The sequence below is a fragment of the Oncorhynchus nerka genome, linkage group LG28 (assembly GCF_034236695.1).
Source record: "Oncorhynchus nerka isolate Pitt River linkage group LG28, Oner_Uvic_2.0, whole genome shotgun sequence".
In the NCBI taxonomy this organism is placed as follows: Eukaryota; Metazoa; Chordata; class Actinopteri; order Salmoniformes; family Salmonidae; genus Oncorhynchus; species Oncorhynchus nerka.
Window position 1 is genome coordinate 52,845,229 of NC_088423.1, and position 18,421 is coordinate 52,863,649.

Below are 18,421 nucleotides of genomic sequence, written 5' to 3' on the forward strand. Positions count from 1 at the left end.
GGGAAGTGCTAATCATAGAAAAAAATATTTTGTTGATGTTTGGCAACACGTTTGTCCTGCTTTCATTACTCCTCATCACCACAAGTAACATGACAGGTCTATAAAAAGCCAAACAGGTCTCTTTTGCAGTCAAAATGTGGAGTGGCGAGAGCTGGGAGGGTTCCGCCATAGTTACCAGAACAACAGGGTTCTTCACTTCTGCTTTCGGCTCATAGGAAATGAAGCACATGACCTGGCCCTGCTGATGTAAGACGGAGCAAAGTTCAGATCAGTCCACTCTTGCTCTCTCTCTGCAGATTACTGAAGGGACTGCTGTAGTGGAGGAGACACAGATTAGTGAGAGGTTTGAGGACTCACACATACACACACTGTACGGAAGGGCTAGAGTAGTCATGTCCCTAATGGTCAAAGCCTGCATGCCCTGACATGGGAACAGAGAGAGGGAAAGGGAAAGAGAGAGAGAACCCTTGTTTGGATTTAACAACTCCGATCCCCCTGGCTGTCAGTGGACTCATAGATGACTCTCACACAGGTAGGTACAGTTACAGTATATATTATGGGTCTGCTCTGAGACTAGACTTGTCAGGCTGTCTTTTTGCCAGGATGAGATTTTATTACAGTGAGGTTGTATTATAGCAAAGTTGTTTTTATTTTTTTGTGTTTGGGAGAACAGGTTTATGTTCTCGTGAACAGACATATTGCTCCTCCACTCAATACTGCTTTGCTGTACTGGAACGAACCAGTTCTGTCATGGTATGAGGAAGAGCTTAGCAAAGGGAAAGAGAGAGAGAGGGCTAGAGAGAAAGAACAGCGCTTGGTCCCCTTACATGGTTTTCACAGATCAACTTCAAGCTCATTCTCATTACTCAGTTATGTTTAAATCTGTTTCTGTTTGTACCAATATAGCAGGGATAATGGGCAGCACAAAGGCCCTGTGTGAATGTGTGTGTGTTCGCTTGATCACCGTAGTTCCTAAACACCCCCCCCCACACACACACACACGGGACAACCAGTATGAGCAAACAGAAGCAGATTTCCTTCCCTGCAGCAAGCCCAGTGTTACATCACAAGACAACAATTACATCTTAATGTGACTGTGAACAGCTGATAGGGAGAGCGTGTGCGTGTGTTCCCTCACCGCTGTGTGGGAGACTAGTACGAGATGTAGAAGGATTAGTCAGTGATGTCATAAATCTCAACATTCTTCAGAAATTAAAGTGCCGGTGATCCAAAAGGTGAGCTAATCTCTTAATGAATTGAACCAAATGATTTGAACAGTTAGCTGGCTCCCAGATGTACGTTTGTGTTGCATTTCATTCTAACCCCTTACCGTTCATATCTCTTTATAGTGCACTTTCAAATCACACACTCAAGGAGTTCATTAGGCACACTTAGTTCCTCTGGTGTGTTCCGGTTTGTCTTTATTGTGAGTCACATGGTGATTATCTCAGAAAACGAAAATTGAGAAAACTCAGAGGTCTGTGTTTATTGTAGGAACTAGGGTTGTGAAATTCCAGAAACATATCTCCCTCCATCATTCCCTTCATGCTTATTTGCTCCTGATTCTGGGAATCCTCCAACCTGTTTTTCTGACAAACATGGGAAAGTTTCTATAATTTTGCAACACTAGTTGGGACCTATAGGTGTTGTCATGCTCACCCTTCTCACTCTGAGCTGTTGACTGCTTAGAGGTTGATAAAAATTGTGGACAGACAGGGTCTATCAGTAGTCTAGCTTTCTCTCTTTATTTCCCTAGGCGAGCTGTTTATAGAGGGTCTGAAGACAATAGGAGAAGTGTAGTCTGATTTTAAGTGTGCTTCTATGTCACTGCCATTCTGCAAACAGATGTGTCCAACACCGATTATAATCTATTCATTAATCAAATCAAATCAAATGTATTTATATAGCCCTTCGTACATCAGCTGATATCAGCCTAAAACCCCAAAACAAGCCTAAAACCCCAAACAGCAAGCAATGCAGGTGTAGAAGCACAGTGCCTAGGAAAAACTGCCTAGAAAGGCCAAAACCTAGGAAGAAACCTAGAGAGGAACCAGGCTATGAGGGCTGGCCAGTCCTCTTCTGGATGTGCCAGGTGGAGATTATAACAGAACATGGCCAAGATGTTCAAAGGTTCATAAATGACCAGCATGGTCAAATAATAATATTCACAAGCAGAACAGCTGAAACTGGAGCAGCAGCACGGCCAGGTGGACTGGGGAAAGCAAGGAGTCATCATGTCAGGTAGTCCTGAAGCATGGTCCTGGGCTCAGGTCCTCCGAGAAAGAAAGAGAGAATTAGAGAGAGCATACTTAAATTCACACAGGACACCAGATAAGACAGGAGAAGTACTCCAGATATAACAAACTGACCCTAGCCCCCTGACACATAAACTACTGCAGCATAAATACTGGAGGCTGAGACAGGAGGGGTCAGGAGACAATGTGGCCCCATCCGATGATACCCCCGGACAGGGCCAAACAGGAAGGATATAACCCCACCCACTTTGCCAAAGCACAGCCCCCACACCACTAGAGGGATATCTACAACCACCAACTTACCATCCTGAGACAAGGCTGAGTATAGCCCACAAAGAACTCCGCCAGGGCACAACCCAAGGGGGGGCGCCAACCCAGACAGGAAAATCACATCAGTGACTCAACCCACCCAAGTGACGCACCCCTCCTAGGGACGGCATTAAAGAGCACCAGTAAGCCAGTGACTCAGCCCCTGTAATAGGGTTAGAGGCAGAGAATCCCAGTGGAAAGAGGGGAACCGGCCAGGCAGAGACGGTAAGGGCGGTTCGTTACTCCAGAGCCTTTCCGTTCACCTTCACACTCCTGGGACAGACTACACTCAATCATATGACTCACTGAAGAAATGAGTCTTCAGTAAAGACTTAAAGGTTGAGACCGAGTTTCCGTCTCTCACATAAAAATTGAGCTCTATAGGAGAAAGCCCTGCCTCCAGCTGTTTGCTTAGAAATTCTAGGGACAATTAGGAGGTCTCCGTACATACCGTGTAGGTATGTACGGCAGGACCAAATCAGAGAGATAGGTAGGTGCAAGCCCATGTAATGCTTTGTAGGTTAGCAGTAAAACATTTAAATCAGCCCTTTCCTTGACAGGAAGCCAGTGTAGGGAGGCTAGCACTGGAGTAATATGATCAAATTTTTGGGTTCTAGTCAGGATTCTAGCAGCCGTATTTAACACTAACTGAAGTTTATTTATTGCTTTATCCGGGTAGCCGGAAAGTAGAGCATTGCAGTAGTCTAACACAGAAGTAACAAAATCATGGATTAATTTTCCTGCATAATTTTTGGACAGAAAGTTTCTGATTTTTGCAATGTTACGTAGATGGAAAAAAGCTGTCCTTGAAACAGTCGATATGTTCGTCATAAGAGAGATCAGGGTCCAGAGTAACGCCAAGGTCCTTCACAGTTTTATTTGAGACGACTGTACAACCATTAAGATTAATTGTCAGATTCAACAGAAGATATCTTTGTTTCTTGGGACCTAGAACAAGCATCTCTGTTTTGTCCGAGTGTAAAAGTAGAAAGTTTGCAGCCATCCACTTCCTTATGTCTGAAACACAGGCTTCTAGCGAGGGCAATTTTGGGGCTTCACCATGTTTCATTTAAATGTACAGCTGTGTGTCATCCGCATAGCAGTGAAAGTTAACATTATGTTTTCGAATGACATCCCCAAGAGGTAAAATATATAGTGAAAACAATAGTGGTCCTAAAATGTAACCTTGAGGAACACCGAAATTTACAGTTGATTTGTCAGAGGACAAACTATTCACAGAGACAAACTGATATCTTTCCGACAGATAAGATCTAAACCAGGCCAGAACTTGTCCGTGTAGACCAATTTGGGTTTCCAATCTCTCAAAAAGAATGTGGTGATCGATGGTATCAAAAGCAGCACTTAGGTCTAGGAGCACGAGGACAGATGCAAAGCCTCTGTCTGATGCCATTAAAAGGTCATTTACCACCTTCACAAGTGCAGCCTCAGTGCTATGACGGGGTCTAAAACCAGACTGAAGCATTTCGTATACATTGTTTGTCTTCAGGAAGGCAGTGAGTTGCTGCACAACAGTTTTTCTAAAAATTTTGAGAGGAATGGAAGATTCGATATAGGCCGATAGTTTTTTATATTTTCTGGGTCAAGGTTTGGCTTTTTCAAGAGAGGCTTTATGACTGACACTTTTAGTGAGTTTGGTACACATCCGGTGGATAGAGAGCCGTTTATTATGTTCAACATAGGAGGGCCAAGCACGGGAAGCAGCTCTTTCACTAGTTTCATTGGAATAGGGTCCAGTATGCAGCTTGAAGGTTTAGAGGCCATGATTATTTTCATCATTGTGTCAAGGGATATAGTACTAAAACACTTGAGTTTCTCTCTTGATCCTAGGTCCTGGTAGAGTTGTGCAGACTCAGGACAACTGAGCTTTGAAGGAATACGCAGATTTAAAGAGGAGTCTGTGATTTGCTTTCTTAATAATCATGATCTTTTCCTCAAAGAATTTCATGAATTTATTACTGCTGAAGTGAAAGCCATCCTATCTTGGGGAATGCTGCTTTTTAGTTAGCTTTGCGACAGTATTAAAAATACATTTCGGATTGTTCTTATTTTCCTCAATTAAGTTGGAAAAATAGGATGATCGAGCAGCAGTGAGGGCTCTTCGATAATGCACGGTACTGTCTTTCCAAGCGAGTCGGAAGACTTCCAGTTAGGTGTGGCACCATTTCCGTTCCAATTTTCTGGAAGCTTGCTTCAGAGCTCGGGTATTTTCTGTATACCAGGGAGCTAGTTTCTTATTAGACACTAAGGGATAACCCAGACTGAGCCAACCAACCGGGAATTCTGGAAAAACTGGGGATTTAGGGAATATTCTGGAATTTTGCAAACTTAGGTTGACTATCCCAAACACTCTGAACCACCCCCCCACCCCATCCTCTTTCCGTCTCTCTCTTTCTCTATTTCACTCTCTGTCTCTCCTCTCTGTTTGTCTGTCAGGAGCAGATGGCTGACGTGGAGAGGATCAACAAGGAGACAGGGGAGCTGAGCGCTTCAGGGGAGCTAGCTGCCCCCCTGGATCTGAAGGAGGGAGGGGGGGGAGATAGAGGTGGAGGACCCCAGCCCCATCCCCTACTGGTCCTCCGAGAGATGCTCCAACAGATGGAGACACACACACACAAGGATAGTATGAACACCTCTGGCCAGAAACACACACACCTCTCCCCTGACCACACACATACCAAAAAGGAAACCATGGACCAGAGCGAGATAGACACACCCCTCCCCCTCGACCAAAAAGAGGAACGCTTGCGCCGAGTCCTGCCTCTCTACATACAGGTACAGTACTGTGGTGTCTCTGGTCCCATATGTGTTTGTGCGATCTTGCCAACTTCTGTGGTTATTGTCATGCCAAACAGCCACAGGAGTTGGCTATATGTCACAAACAGATGTGGGAGCAGGCTAGGTATCCCCTTGCTATCTTTCTCTCTAACTATAGGAAATGGCCATTATCAGATCATGTTGGTTGACTCTAATGATAAAGTCACTTCTTCACTATAACCCAATCAGAGACCCTTTGACTATGCTTATAGACAAACTGATAGGATTTATCCTACGATTTCCTCCCATAATAGCAAGTTAATGACAATGACAATCATCATGGAAAGTACTGTCCTTTGGCTGAATTCCAGCACTGATCTGTGTGCCCATTGAGCAGGCTGCTGTGTGTGTGCGTGTGTGCGCACGAGCGAGTGTGTGCGCGCGCGTGCCCATTGATCTGGTCAGAACCATGGTGATAACCATAGCCACAGGCGTAAGCAGTCTCTGAGTCTTTCCCTTGAACTAAAGGAGGGAGTTTTCATGTGTGACTGGTGTGTGTATGCAAACACAGGCTCCATGATCTGCGCAATGGGATTTCACCAGTATATAGGGGCCCATTCAAACCCATATCACCCATATCTATCTTCTTACAGGTTTCAATGCAGACACTATACATCTGGTGTTGTATATTTGTGTAGTTGGTATTGTATGTCTGGTATTTGTGTAGTTGTTATTTGGTGTATCTGATTCTGCAGTGTATAAAAAGAGAAACGAAACCTGCATCTGTGCTTCTGCTAAATACTAATTCATTGCATCCACTATTCCAGTATGCCTCAGGTTTTTATCTGTATCAATACATTTACTGCCGTAAGACTATTCACTGTAAAGTAAACTAGCAACACTCAATGCTAGCTAAACCTAACTACAGTAACCATCTCTCCCTCCCTCTCTCTCTCTCTCTCTCTTCCCTCTCTCCCTCTCTTTCTACTGTAGGTATGTGAAAGTGGTGGTGGGACAGAGGAGCTGGATCTGAGGAGTCTAGCTGCTCTGACTGCAGACACTGTGGTCTCCAACATCCATGCCATACTGGCAGAAAAACCTGCAGGTATTTTATGGTCATCATGCCTTTATTATGGTTATGGCATGACTTCCCTCTGTGTTCTGCTCAGTCATATTTCTCTGATAAACTTTACTGGGTTACTGCAGGTTATTAGAAGGAAGTGTGTGCGAGCGTGACTGTTTGTGTGTGAGCATGCTTGCATGTTAGTACTACCTGACTTCTTTAGAGAAGTGGATACTTCTGTTTTTAATTCCAAACTATGTTTTCATGTTGTACTGTATGTCATGTTTCTCTGTTGTGTGTTTCTCTGCTGTACCAGAACCTCTATACAGATAACATAGTGTCTTGAAGTTATTGGTTTAATAGTTTAGTGTTTACATACCAGCACAGTACAGTAAATGTACTAGAGCAACTTTTTAGAAAGTCAACAATACAGTGTGGTTTAAAAACTCAGTCAAACTGAATAACTAAACCGAAATATACCTCATGCAGACCTTGGTGTTTGAGACTAGAAAGTGAAAGTAGTTTCAGTGGATGGTAAAAATAATATTATTATTTTTAACCTCTGCGTTAGAACAGGCTCTCTGAGAACTCTGATAGGTTTCTTTTCCTATCCACTAGGCACTTCAAGTAGATCTGAAAGGAATGGCTACATACAGTGTAAGAAATATGGTAGTAGCTTCTCCACCTTGCCCTTTGATAAGCTTCAGTGTCTAAGGTCAAGTGTTATGGGGTTGTTCCTGGACAGATTTGTATGTGTTTCTATGCCTTGGGTGTATCTGTGATTCTAACCCTTGTTGTGTCTCCTCTCCTAGAGGAGGCTCGCTACGAGGTGCAGCAGTTCTTCCAGAGAAGAGACGAGACGGACAACACAGACAACAGTGAGATAGACAGCAGGGAGACAGACAGGACAGAGGAGACAGACAGGGGAGAGTCACACAGCCAGACAACACAGACAGACAATGCAGGATGGCTTCTGTTGAAGACTCTGTCTTTCCTGACTGCTACAAATTCTACTGTGAGTGAAGTTAAACATGTTTGAATCTAAAGCATGGCTACCCTGATCCTTTAACAGACTGACTGTGGTTTACCACATTATAGTTTAACCTGTGTACTGTAGCCTGAAGTCCCAGGTAACTGGAAGTGAAACATCTGGAAACTCCCCGTGTTGTTTAGTTAAATGATGATTCAGTGTGTGTTAATAAATCAGAGTTGTTCCAGTGCATAGGTCTTGGCAAGCCCCTCACAGACAGACATGTCCTTGGTGGCATATTTTTAGTAAGCAATGCAATGTGTTTTTGTTGTCAGTTACACGTTTTAAAGGCAAGTCATAAAAGCTGATCAGATTTAATCTTGCTAAGAGTAAAAGGTCCTTCTTTTTTATTTTATTTGTGTTTTTTCTCTCTTTAGGAATTGCTCTATTCAATAAAGCCAGGTTATATTGTGTTCTCTTTCTCTGGGAGGTTATTTGGTCAGTAAAGTCAAATTGTGGTGTGTTCTTCACTATTTTTAGGAATTGATGTCTGTAGTAAAGCCAGGTCTGCCGGCGGCCCTGGTGAAGTGTCTCTACCTGCTAGTGTGTCTACCGTCCCGGAAGGAGAGAGCAGCAGTAGAGGAGACCTTTCAAGAACTGCTCATACAGGTGAGTTCTCTGGTCTAGTTCAGCGGTATCCTCAAGGTTAGAGAGGCTGGCCAGTAAGAGCATGGTTGTCTGTTCGAATCCCAGTGCTGATAGAGAATATCAGTCCATAGTGAACAGTGCTGGCAATAGAATCTCAGGTGGTCCATTGTAGCTCAGTTATGGCACTTTGGCGCTTACAATAGTGGGTTTGGTTCCCGGGTCCAAACATATGTAAAAAAAAGGTATGCATACATTACTAAGTTTCTTTGTATAAAAGCGTCTGCTAAATTATGTATATTATTATTAATATACAGTGTGCTACCTACTGTCATGTGACCTTGATCAAGGCACTTAACCCCTAACCTCCTCTCCTCCTTAGGTCCTGTTACAGCTGTGCTGTCACCCTTCCAGTGTGGAGGAGATGGTGGAGACTGAGGAGTTGCAGTGTCTGATCATCTCGCTCACTTCACTACACGACCAGACTAGTGCCCCCTGGAGGCACCAGGCATCACGTGTTCTCAGAGCTGTCTCTGCTGCTAAGACACCCAATACCGTCCCCATCCTACAGGGTGAGCTGAAGTGCAAAAATTCTAATTTTAGTTGTCAATTACACTAATATATTCAGTATTAGTGGCCAATGCAATAATCAAACCCACAAGCTTGTTGTTGAAACCACTATGCTCAAAACAACAAACATGGTTCTCAGGTAGATATTGAACAGGATTTGAGTTGAGAAGAAAGGGCTGACATGATCATCAGAGTCAACCAACATGATGTCATAATGGCCATTTCCTATTATTATTATTATTTTTTAAATGTTTTCCTAATCAATGCAACGCTGGTGTTTGATTGCAACATACCATTCCTCAATTGAGAGTGGTAGTGAGTCTATATCAGTTTAGCTTCAATTATCGGTTGGATATTTTTCCCATCAGTGATGTAAACCAAAATTGGTTCTGTGAAAGTTCCAACATTCCTTAGTTCATGGCAAATGTTCTCATAACAAAGTAACTGACCAGTCGTGGTGATGATTAGAGAAAATTTGTATAAAACATTCACCTGATGTTGCAACAACGCTCCTAGAAAACATTTATTCTGTTCTTTAAAGGTTCCCAGAATGATTAATTAGGTTGTGGGAACAGTCTGCCGAGAACAATGTGTGGACATCACATTAGATATGTTCCCAAAACATAAAAATTGTCCAGTTGGGTGGATGATTCTACAATGTTTATTTTTGGGTGCAGAAAAACATTCACAGAATGTTTCATTAGGTTGTTGAAATATCATGTGGACATGAAAAGAGATATGGTTCCAAAACACAAACATTACAATATTTCTATCAGGTTGCAAAAAAACATTTGCCTGATGTTGCAAGAACATTCCCAAAACACATTTTTTTCTGTCCTTTAAAAGTTCAAAAACATTTATTTAGGTTGTGGGAATATTGTGAAGATATGACAAGAGATAGGTTCCCAAAACACTAAAACTGTTTAGTTGTGCTGACATTCAGATAATGTTTGTATCAGGGTGCAAAAAACATTCCTTTGATGTTGCAAGAATGTTGACAGGACAGCCTTTCTGAGTTCTTTAAATGTTCCCAGAATATTTAATGAGGTTGTGGGAACAGTGTGGGTACAATACAAGAAATAGGTTTCCAAAACAGGAAAATATGCTCAGTTGTGATGACATTCATACAATGTTTAAGTTAGGTTGCACATGATATTCTCTTAATGCTGTAAGAATTAAATACATTTTTATGCTGTTCATAGCATATTTGTTTCAGATTTAACAAAATGTACAATTTATGTTCGCACAATATACATTTTACCTGGTCTTGGAGGTCCTCATAACATTTCAAGAACATTTAGAAAATTGTATATTTAAGTTTTACCTAATACAGATGTAGGATCTTAATATTATCACTCTTTTGTTGCTGAGAATTTTCCAGCACTACAGGAAATGCAAACTTATAGTGTATTTTAGCTTTAAAAAGGGTTCTTAAGTTTGTAATTTCCACTTTGAAATGTCTGACTTTATTTGCCCTAATGAACCATTTATCAACCCCTACAAAAATGTCCATTAATTATAATGAACATAAAAATTGACATTTCCTGTAGCCACAGGATGATTTTCCTGCTGTAGCCAACTGGCTCAATTAAGATCCAACATCTGTATAACCACAACATTCTCAGCATGCGAATTTGTAGCTCCATAAAGCATAAGAAAGCAAATTGGAATGCCTCCCCAATTATGTTTCTCTCCATATTTAATAGTATTTCACATTTGAGGAATGTATTGTCGATGATATAGGGGCACATGGCATTTTGATTTAATTCGTAGAACATTCGAATAGCATATAATCATACAATTGCAACCTTATTTTCTTACACTTCATACTGATGTCAGATCTTAATTTGACCTTTTTTGTCACAGAAGGAAAATAATGCAGCAGCAGGAGGATTTGAATGAATATTGAATATTTAGAATTGCCCAGGGGAGGGGGGGGGGCAGCTGGGGAATGGTGTATGGTGTTTGAAGGCTTTACAATAACTTAGACTACAGGTCCACTGGGCGTTAGTTCAAGTAGCCTACCTAGGCTACGTGCAGGTTACAGCGCATCTCATGTGGATTATAATACATTTGCATATTTGTAGGGGGTACATTTATCTTTCATTAGGGGATTTTTTTTTTTTTGTATAAATTGTTTTATTATATGTTCAATGCAACCAATAGGCTGAATAAGGTGTTGGTTTCTTCAGTGCCTGTGTGGTCCACTGGGTATAGCTGGTGACCCTGACACTCATATGCCAGAGTCGGCATGGGTTCGAATCTAACTCACTGCCATTAGAATTTTTTTGTGGAACTAGTACTAGTTACGCTCTGTGGGTTGTACTGAGTGCTCTTACTCAAGTAATTTCTAAAGGAAATAACTTAATTTTTACTCCATGACATTTTACCAAATAACTTCAGTTACATAGATATATATTATTATATTGTCGCTGTCGAATGAAAACCTCACAACTCCACTTTTGATGATTTAAATTCTTTGCATGAATGTATACTATTGGTTCTCCTTTTCAAGTTTTACGTTTATGTCACGTCTGTATGACCATTTCATGACCCCTTGAAAATAGCTTGTCATCAAAACTCTTAAATCAATTGGCTCTGTCGTGGAAATTCAAAATTTCCATCACAGCTCTCAAAGTTGTTCATCAAACCCTGTATCTCCACCAAGGCTCTTGAAGTGAAGTGCAGGTCTTCACTCCTGAGGATATTTTTGTTCATGGGTTCTTAGCCAGAGGTAAGTTGGATCAGAGGTAAATTGGACTTAATTCATGTTTGGTATTTCTCAGATATAATTCTGCTGTTTATATTGTGTTTTGAGGGCAAGTGCAAATAAATTATCTGCTTGTTGGCTAACTAGCCACCTTGTCATTGGCATAAAGTGTGAACAGATTAATCAGATGTTTGTGGCAATAGGTAACTAGCTATCACATTAGGTTGCCACTAGATATAAACTGGCTTAACTAGCTAGCTGCAGTGTCATCCAGGTAGCTAGCTAATGTTAGCTTGATCAACTGCTCAGTCCAGCGCAGCATCCTCCCACTGCCCATTGCACTCTCTCACTCTGTGTGTGTCTAAATGTCATTCTGTTTTTATGACAAGGCCTATAAGCACATCTGTCATACAGTCAGTGTTTTTATTTAATTATTTATTTCACCTTTATTTAACCAGGTAGGCTAGTTGAGAACAAGTTCTCATTTGCAACTGCGACCTGGCCAAGATAAAGCATAGCAGTGTGAACAGACAACACAGAGTTACACATGGAGTAAACAATTAACAAGTCAATAACACAGTAGAAAAAAAAGGGGGAGTCTATATACAATGTGTGCAAAAGGCATGAGGTAGGCGAATAATTACAATTTTGCAGATTAACACTGGAGTGATAAATGATCAGATGGTCATGTACAGGTAGAGATATTGGTGTGCAAAAGAGCAGAAAAGTAAATAAATAAAACAGTATGGGGATGAGGTAGGTGAAAATGGGTGGGCTATTTACCAATAGACTATGTACAGCTGCAGCGATCGGTTAGCTGCTCAGATAGCTGATGTTTGAAGTTGGTGAGGGAGATAAAAGTCTCCAACTTCAGCGATTTTTGCAATTCGTTCCAGTCACAGACAGCAGAGAACTGGAACGAAAGGCGGCCGAATGAGGTGTTGGCTTTAGGGATGATCAATGAGATACACCTGCTGGAGCGCGTGCTACGGATGGGTGTTGCCATCGTAACCAGTGAACTGAGATAAGGTGGAGCTTTACCTAGCATGGACTTGTAGATGACCTGGAGCCAGTGGGTCTGGCGACGAATATGTAGCGAGGGCCAGCCGACTAGAGCATACAAGTCGCAGTGGTGGGTGGTATAAGGTGCTTTAGTGACAAAACGGATGGCACTGTGATAGACTGCATCCAGTTTGCTGAGTAGAGTGTTGGAAGCCATTTTGTAGATGACATCGCCAAAGTCGAGGATCGGTAGGATAGTCAGTTTTACTAGGGTAAGCTTGGCGGCGTGAGTGAAGGAAGCTTTGTTGCGGAATAGAAAGCCGACTCTTGATTTGATTTTCGATTGGAGATGTTTGATATGAGTCTGGAAGGAGAGTTTGCAGTCTAGCCAGACACCTAGGTACTTATAGATGTCCACATATTCAAGGTCGGAACCATCCAGGGTGGTGATGCTAGTCGGGCACGCGGGTGCAGGTAGCGATCGGTTGAAAAGCATGCATTTGGTTTTACTAGCGTTTAAGAGCAGTTGGAGGCCACGGAAGGAGTGTTGTATGGCATTGAAGCTCGTTTGGAGGTTAGATAGCACAGTGTCCAATGACGGGCCGAAAGTGTATCATCTCAGTAAGTTTTTTGAGCCTTAAACTAGAACTATTTTTTTGTGTGTGTCTTTTTATTTACAGCTTGTAGCGACACAACCGAGGGGTAGGAGAATGGGCCAGCCAAGAAAATAAAATACCCTTCAAAGTGGAAAGGAGAGGTTTGGAAGAGGAGGAGGATGTAGGGTAAATTCTAGTGTACATTAAAAATATAATTGAGTTGACAATGGCAATTGATAACGGCACTATTTGATTATTTATTACTCACATGATTCTTACCTGAATACCTACCTTGATGTTTAATTCCATGCTGAAATGTGTCTGATTTACATACTAGTAACATGACTGATAGTGAATATTCAATATAGATTTTTGTTTGACTGTTGTAACACTTACCGGATCCTCCTTGAAAAATTAAACTTCACACTTGTTGTAAATCTTTTTAGTACACGTTCACCATCACATGTACTTGACATTATATTGTGAAATTATTTAAAAATTAATAATATTGAAATTGTAAAATTATTATAATGTCTCGAGTAACATTTACCTGTTTATTAAATTGAGCACAATGACAGATATTAAATCAACTTTGAATAAGACCGTAATTGAAACTGTACAGTCTACGGACTTTGTTTAATGTTAGTCTTCATTGGCAACTATCTGTGCTGGAGGACACTAAAAGATGGTGCTGACAGGCTTAAATAATAAATTAATGTCAAATCAATTGCACTAAGTTGTCGTTTTTGTTTGCTATCACAGTTTACCAGAAGTCGTAAACAATTACCAAACTAAATGTGTAACTAGTACTTAAGTAGTTTTCTGACCGTATACTTTTTTACTCTTTCTTGAGTAGTTTCTTAAGCGGACTACTTTTACTTGAGTGAATTTCAATCTAAGTAATAGTACTTTTACTTTAGTACAGATTTTCAGTACTCAACCCACCTCTGCAAATTATATATATAAAATGTGTGCAAGCATCCACACTGGAAGAAAGCTTATTGTTCCACAGTAGGCCTACATCTGTCAATCATCTGACAGCCCAAATCAGCTCATCAACTCAGCCAGGCAAACACAAACGGTAGCCTACTATCAGTTTTCACACCTTTCATTATGTGACAATGGATAGGTTAACGGGTATTCTACAAAATGTAGACTATTGGAATATGACGAATTAACAAAGGGCCAATTGCAACCATTGATGGCACTAGATTATCACCGGCTGATGTTTCATTAACTATTAATATGCTCTAAATTCACCCGCAAAGCTGATCTCAATTTCAACCATTATAGGTCACCTCATTACCACTCCCTAAAAGCTGATGCCAGTGATAATTGTGGTGGTTCATTTCTTTACTATCAAATGAGGAGAGACAAACTTATCACACATGTCAGAGTTATACTTAAACTAAATCTTTAATAGTGAGAGCTTTGCAATAGCGGCGGCTGGTCGACGAATCACCGTCTCTGATGATTCGTTGAGAGCGGTGAGAGAAAAGTACAAAGGTCTTTTATATCCAAGATACACCCCTTTCAACCAAGATGACGAACAACAGATATATAGAATGGGTCACAAGGTTAAGATCTGTATGAAAGATACCTATAATACATAGCAGACAGTATCTGCTGTGTCAACAGTTTTCATTGTATAGACCAGTGTCTGGCCCTCCTACTCCAAACTGGAACCATCTCTCCCTGGTACGGTATAGAACAGAAACATTAACCCATGCTCTGGAAAGTTCTTTAGGTTTTATCACCCAAAAGACATGGTAAATCTCCTGTCAGTGTTATCTCCCAGAGGCCCATCCTCAGTAGAACACACACACAATAGTTAAGAATACTCTATTCTGTTGACTAAAACAACCATTTTATGCAATAAAAGTATTATAACATAATCTTGCAATTATGCCACCATATGCCTTAGTCAAAGATATGTATATAATGACAAGATGCTCATGTCTCTAACAATGGGAGTTGTTTTCCCAAAGGCAGGAAGGCAGGCGAGAAGTTTAGGTCTGCATATTAAGCCCATAGAAACGCATTGGGCTTATTCGCCTCTTCTTCTCTTCCTTAGTCCTGCTTGCAACCAAAGTCTTTCAAGATATGTTCGTACTCTGGTTGGTGTTGTCATTGGAACAACAAAAAAGTCATTTTTTTAACAGACTAAGGGCCATTTATCTATTTGACAAGCATTTCGTACAAAATAAATAAATAATTTATACGTTTACCATGGCTAATCTACTATAGCAATTTACCAGACAATTTATATAAATGAAAACTGTTGGTGTAGCCTGTTGTTATTATATTATTTGTTTCCTATTTATGTTATCCAAAAGTGTTTGGTATGGTAATTTCTTATCAATATCGGGGTAAAATATCCCTGGACTGTCCCTATTTGAAATGTGTAACTAAATCAAATAAATCGGTAACACGGCAACGCCAACACAGTAAGGCTATATTTACACACTGAAGGCAGCGGCCCTAACCACTAAACCACACCAGGCCACGACTAAACTCAATTTGGACAGTTCATTCGTAACCTTAGGATACACTTCACACTTGTATGTCGTAGATTAGAGGAAACCAATATCTATCTTGTGATATTAAGATATATATAACGATGGTGGTTGATGTGTATGGCTGCATTTCAGATACATTTTTGCACATTTGAAGGTTGCAGTAATAGGACCTAAGCCTAGTGTTTGAAGGAACGAGAATATTATTTTGATAGCAGGCCTGATCCCAATGAGTCAACTGCCCCTGCATGGAGAAAAAGATAACTGCTAATTTTCAAGGAATCACAAGGCTCAATTGAATTTCCTGATGATGCAGCAAGAAAATTCTCTGCAACAAGAATGATCAAGTTAAGATCCGACATCTGTATGTTGACAAACTGCACATTATTTAATTCATAGGACATTTGAACAGCATTTAATCATATAAACAAAACCATATTTTTTACACATCATATGTTGACACATGAGGTTTGAACCCTTAATGGTTTTTTCTCAGTATATAGCCATGGCAGTATGGTCAATCAGGAATTCCATGCTTCATTTTTTATCTTATTAGACATAACTAACCCAGGAAAATACCAGTAACTGTGTTATTCACCATCACTTCACCATCCTCTTTATACAATGCTTTCAGAAAGTATTCACACCCCTTAATTTTGTCACATTTTGTTGTGTTACAGCCTGAATTTGAAATGTATTAAATTGAGATGTTGTGTCACTGGCCTACACACAATACCCCACAATGTCAAAGTGGAATTTTGTTTGTAGAAAATGTATGAAATTAATACAAACATAATGCTGAAATGTCTTCAGTCAATAACTATTCAACCCCTTTGTTATGGCAAGCCTAAATAAGTTCAGATGTGCTTAACAAATCACATGATTTGCATGGACTCATTCCGTGTTCAATAGTAGTGGTTAACATGATTTATGAATGACACCCTATCTCTGTACCCTACATATACAATTATATGTCAGTTCCCTCGATCGAGTAGTGAATTTCAAGCACAGATTTAACCACAAAGACCAAGGAGGTTGTTCAATACCTTGCAAAGAAGGGTACCGATTGGTAGATTTGTAAAAATATAAAAAGCAGTTGCTGAATATCCCTTTGGGCATGGTGAAATTATTAACAACACTTTGGATGGTGTATTAATACACCCAATCACTACAAAGAAAGAGGCGTCCTTCCTAACTAAGTTGCCGGAGAGGAAGGAAACTGCTTAGGGATTTCACCATGAGGCTAATTTTAAAACACTTACAGAGTTTAATGGTTGTGATATGAGAACTCAGGATGGATCACCAAAATTGTAGTTACTCCACAATACTAACCTAAATGACATAGTGAATGAAAATATTCCAAAACATATATCCTGTTTGCAACAAGGCACTTAATTAATACTGCAAAAAATGTGGCAAAGAAATACATTTTTTGTCCTAAATACAAAGTGTTTGGGGCATATCCAACACAACACATAGTTTTCAAGCATGATGGTGACAGCATCAAGGGTATGCTTGTCATTGGCAAGGGCTAAGGAGTTTTTGGGGATAAAAATAAATGGAGTACAGCTATATGCACCGGCAAAACCTGGTTCAGTCTGCTTTCCAACAGACACTGGGAGATGAATTCACCTTTCAGAATGACAATAACCTAAAACACAAGGCCTAATCTCCCTGGAGTTGCTTACCAAGATGACATTGAATGTTCCTGAGTGGCCTAGTTGTAATTTCAACCTAAATCAGCTTGAAAATATATGTCAAGACTTGGAAATGGCTGCCTAGCAATGATCAACAGTCAAATTGACAGAGTTTGAAGAATTTTAAAAACAATAATGGGAAAATGTTGTATAATCCAGATGTGCAAAACTCTTAAGAGATTTACCTTAAAAGAGACACGTCTGTAATTGCTGCTAAAGGTGTGCCTACAAAGTATTCACTTTGTCATTATGGGGTATTATGTGTAGATGGGTGAGAAAACAATCTATTTAATCCTTTTTGCATTCAGGCTGTAACACAACTACATTTGGAATAAGTCAAGGGGTATGAATGCTTTCTGAAGGTACTGTATGCTGCACACTTCTGGGCCCATCTTTACAAGGTATCCATGACTGAGTGCTGATCTAGGATCACTTTTGCAATGGGGGACTATTTCAAGCATCTCAAAATAGGAATTATATTGGGTGCATTTTCTTATGTGGAACAGTACATTTTTACAATTTGTTTTTGTTTACAGTTAATCTAAAATCTGCATTTCTGACTGGATTTACAAATCTGAACAAAATAAAGACATCCCCTTTTTTAGTATACACTACATGACCAAAGGTATGTGGACAGCTACTCCTCAAACATCTCATTTAAAAATCATGGGCATTAATATGGAGTTGGTCCCCCCTTTGCTGCTATAACAGCCTCCACTCTTCTGGGAAGGCGTTCCACTAGATGTTGGGAAATTGCTGCGGGGACTCGCTTCCATTCAGCCACAAGAGCATTAGTGAGTTTGGGTACTGATGTTGGGCGATTAGACCTGGCTCGCAGTTGGTGTTCCAATTAATCCCAAATGTGTTTGAGTGGGTTGACGTCAAGGCTCTGTGCAGGGCAGTCAAGTTCTTCCACACCGATCTCGACAAACCATTTCTGTATGGACCTCAAATTGTGCATGGTGGCATTGTCATGCTGAAACAGAAAAGGGCCTTCCCCAAACTGTTGCCGCAAGTTGGAAGCACAGAATCGTCTAGAATGTCATTGTATTCTGTAGCGTTAAGATTTCCCTTCACTGGAACTAGCCCGAACCATGAAAAACAGCCCCAGACCATTATTCCTCCTCAACCAAACTTTACAGTTGGCACTATGCATTGTGGCAGGTAGCGTTCTCCTGGCATCCGCCAAACCCAGATTTATCTGTCGGACCGCCAGGTGGTGAAGTGTGATTCATCACTCCAGAGAACGCATTTCCACTGCTCCAGAGTCCAATGGTGGCGAGCTTTACACAACTTCAGCCGGCGCTTGGCAT

At 40.7% G+C, this 18,421-nt stretch overlaps 1 protein-coding gene across 1 annotated transcript in view; it reads left to right on the plus strand.

Annotated features, from left to right (window-relative positions):
• The first annotated feature begins 202 nt into the window (after positions 1 to 202).
• wdfy4 (WDFY family member 4) overlaps positions 203 to 18,421 on the plus strand; it is a 183,762-nt gene continuing 165,543 nt past the window's right edge. Inside the window, 6 exon segments of the mRNA XM_029641018.2 lie at positions 203 to 532; positions 5,019 to 5,357; positions 6,333 to 6,444; positions 7,215 to 7,417; positions 7,913 to 8,041; positions 8,400 to 8,589. Of these exon segments, the coding sequence (XP_029496878.2) occupies positions 518 to 532; positions 5,019 to 5,357; positions 6,333 to 6,444; positions 7,215 to 7,417; positions 7,913 to 8,041; positions 8,400 to 8,589 (988 nt within the window). The 5' untranslated portion in view covers positions 203 to 517.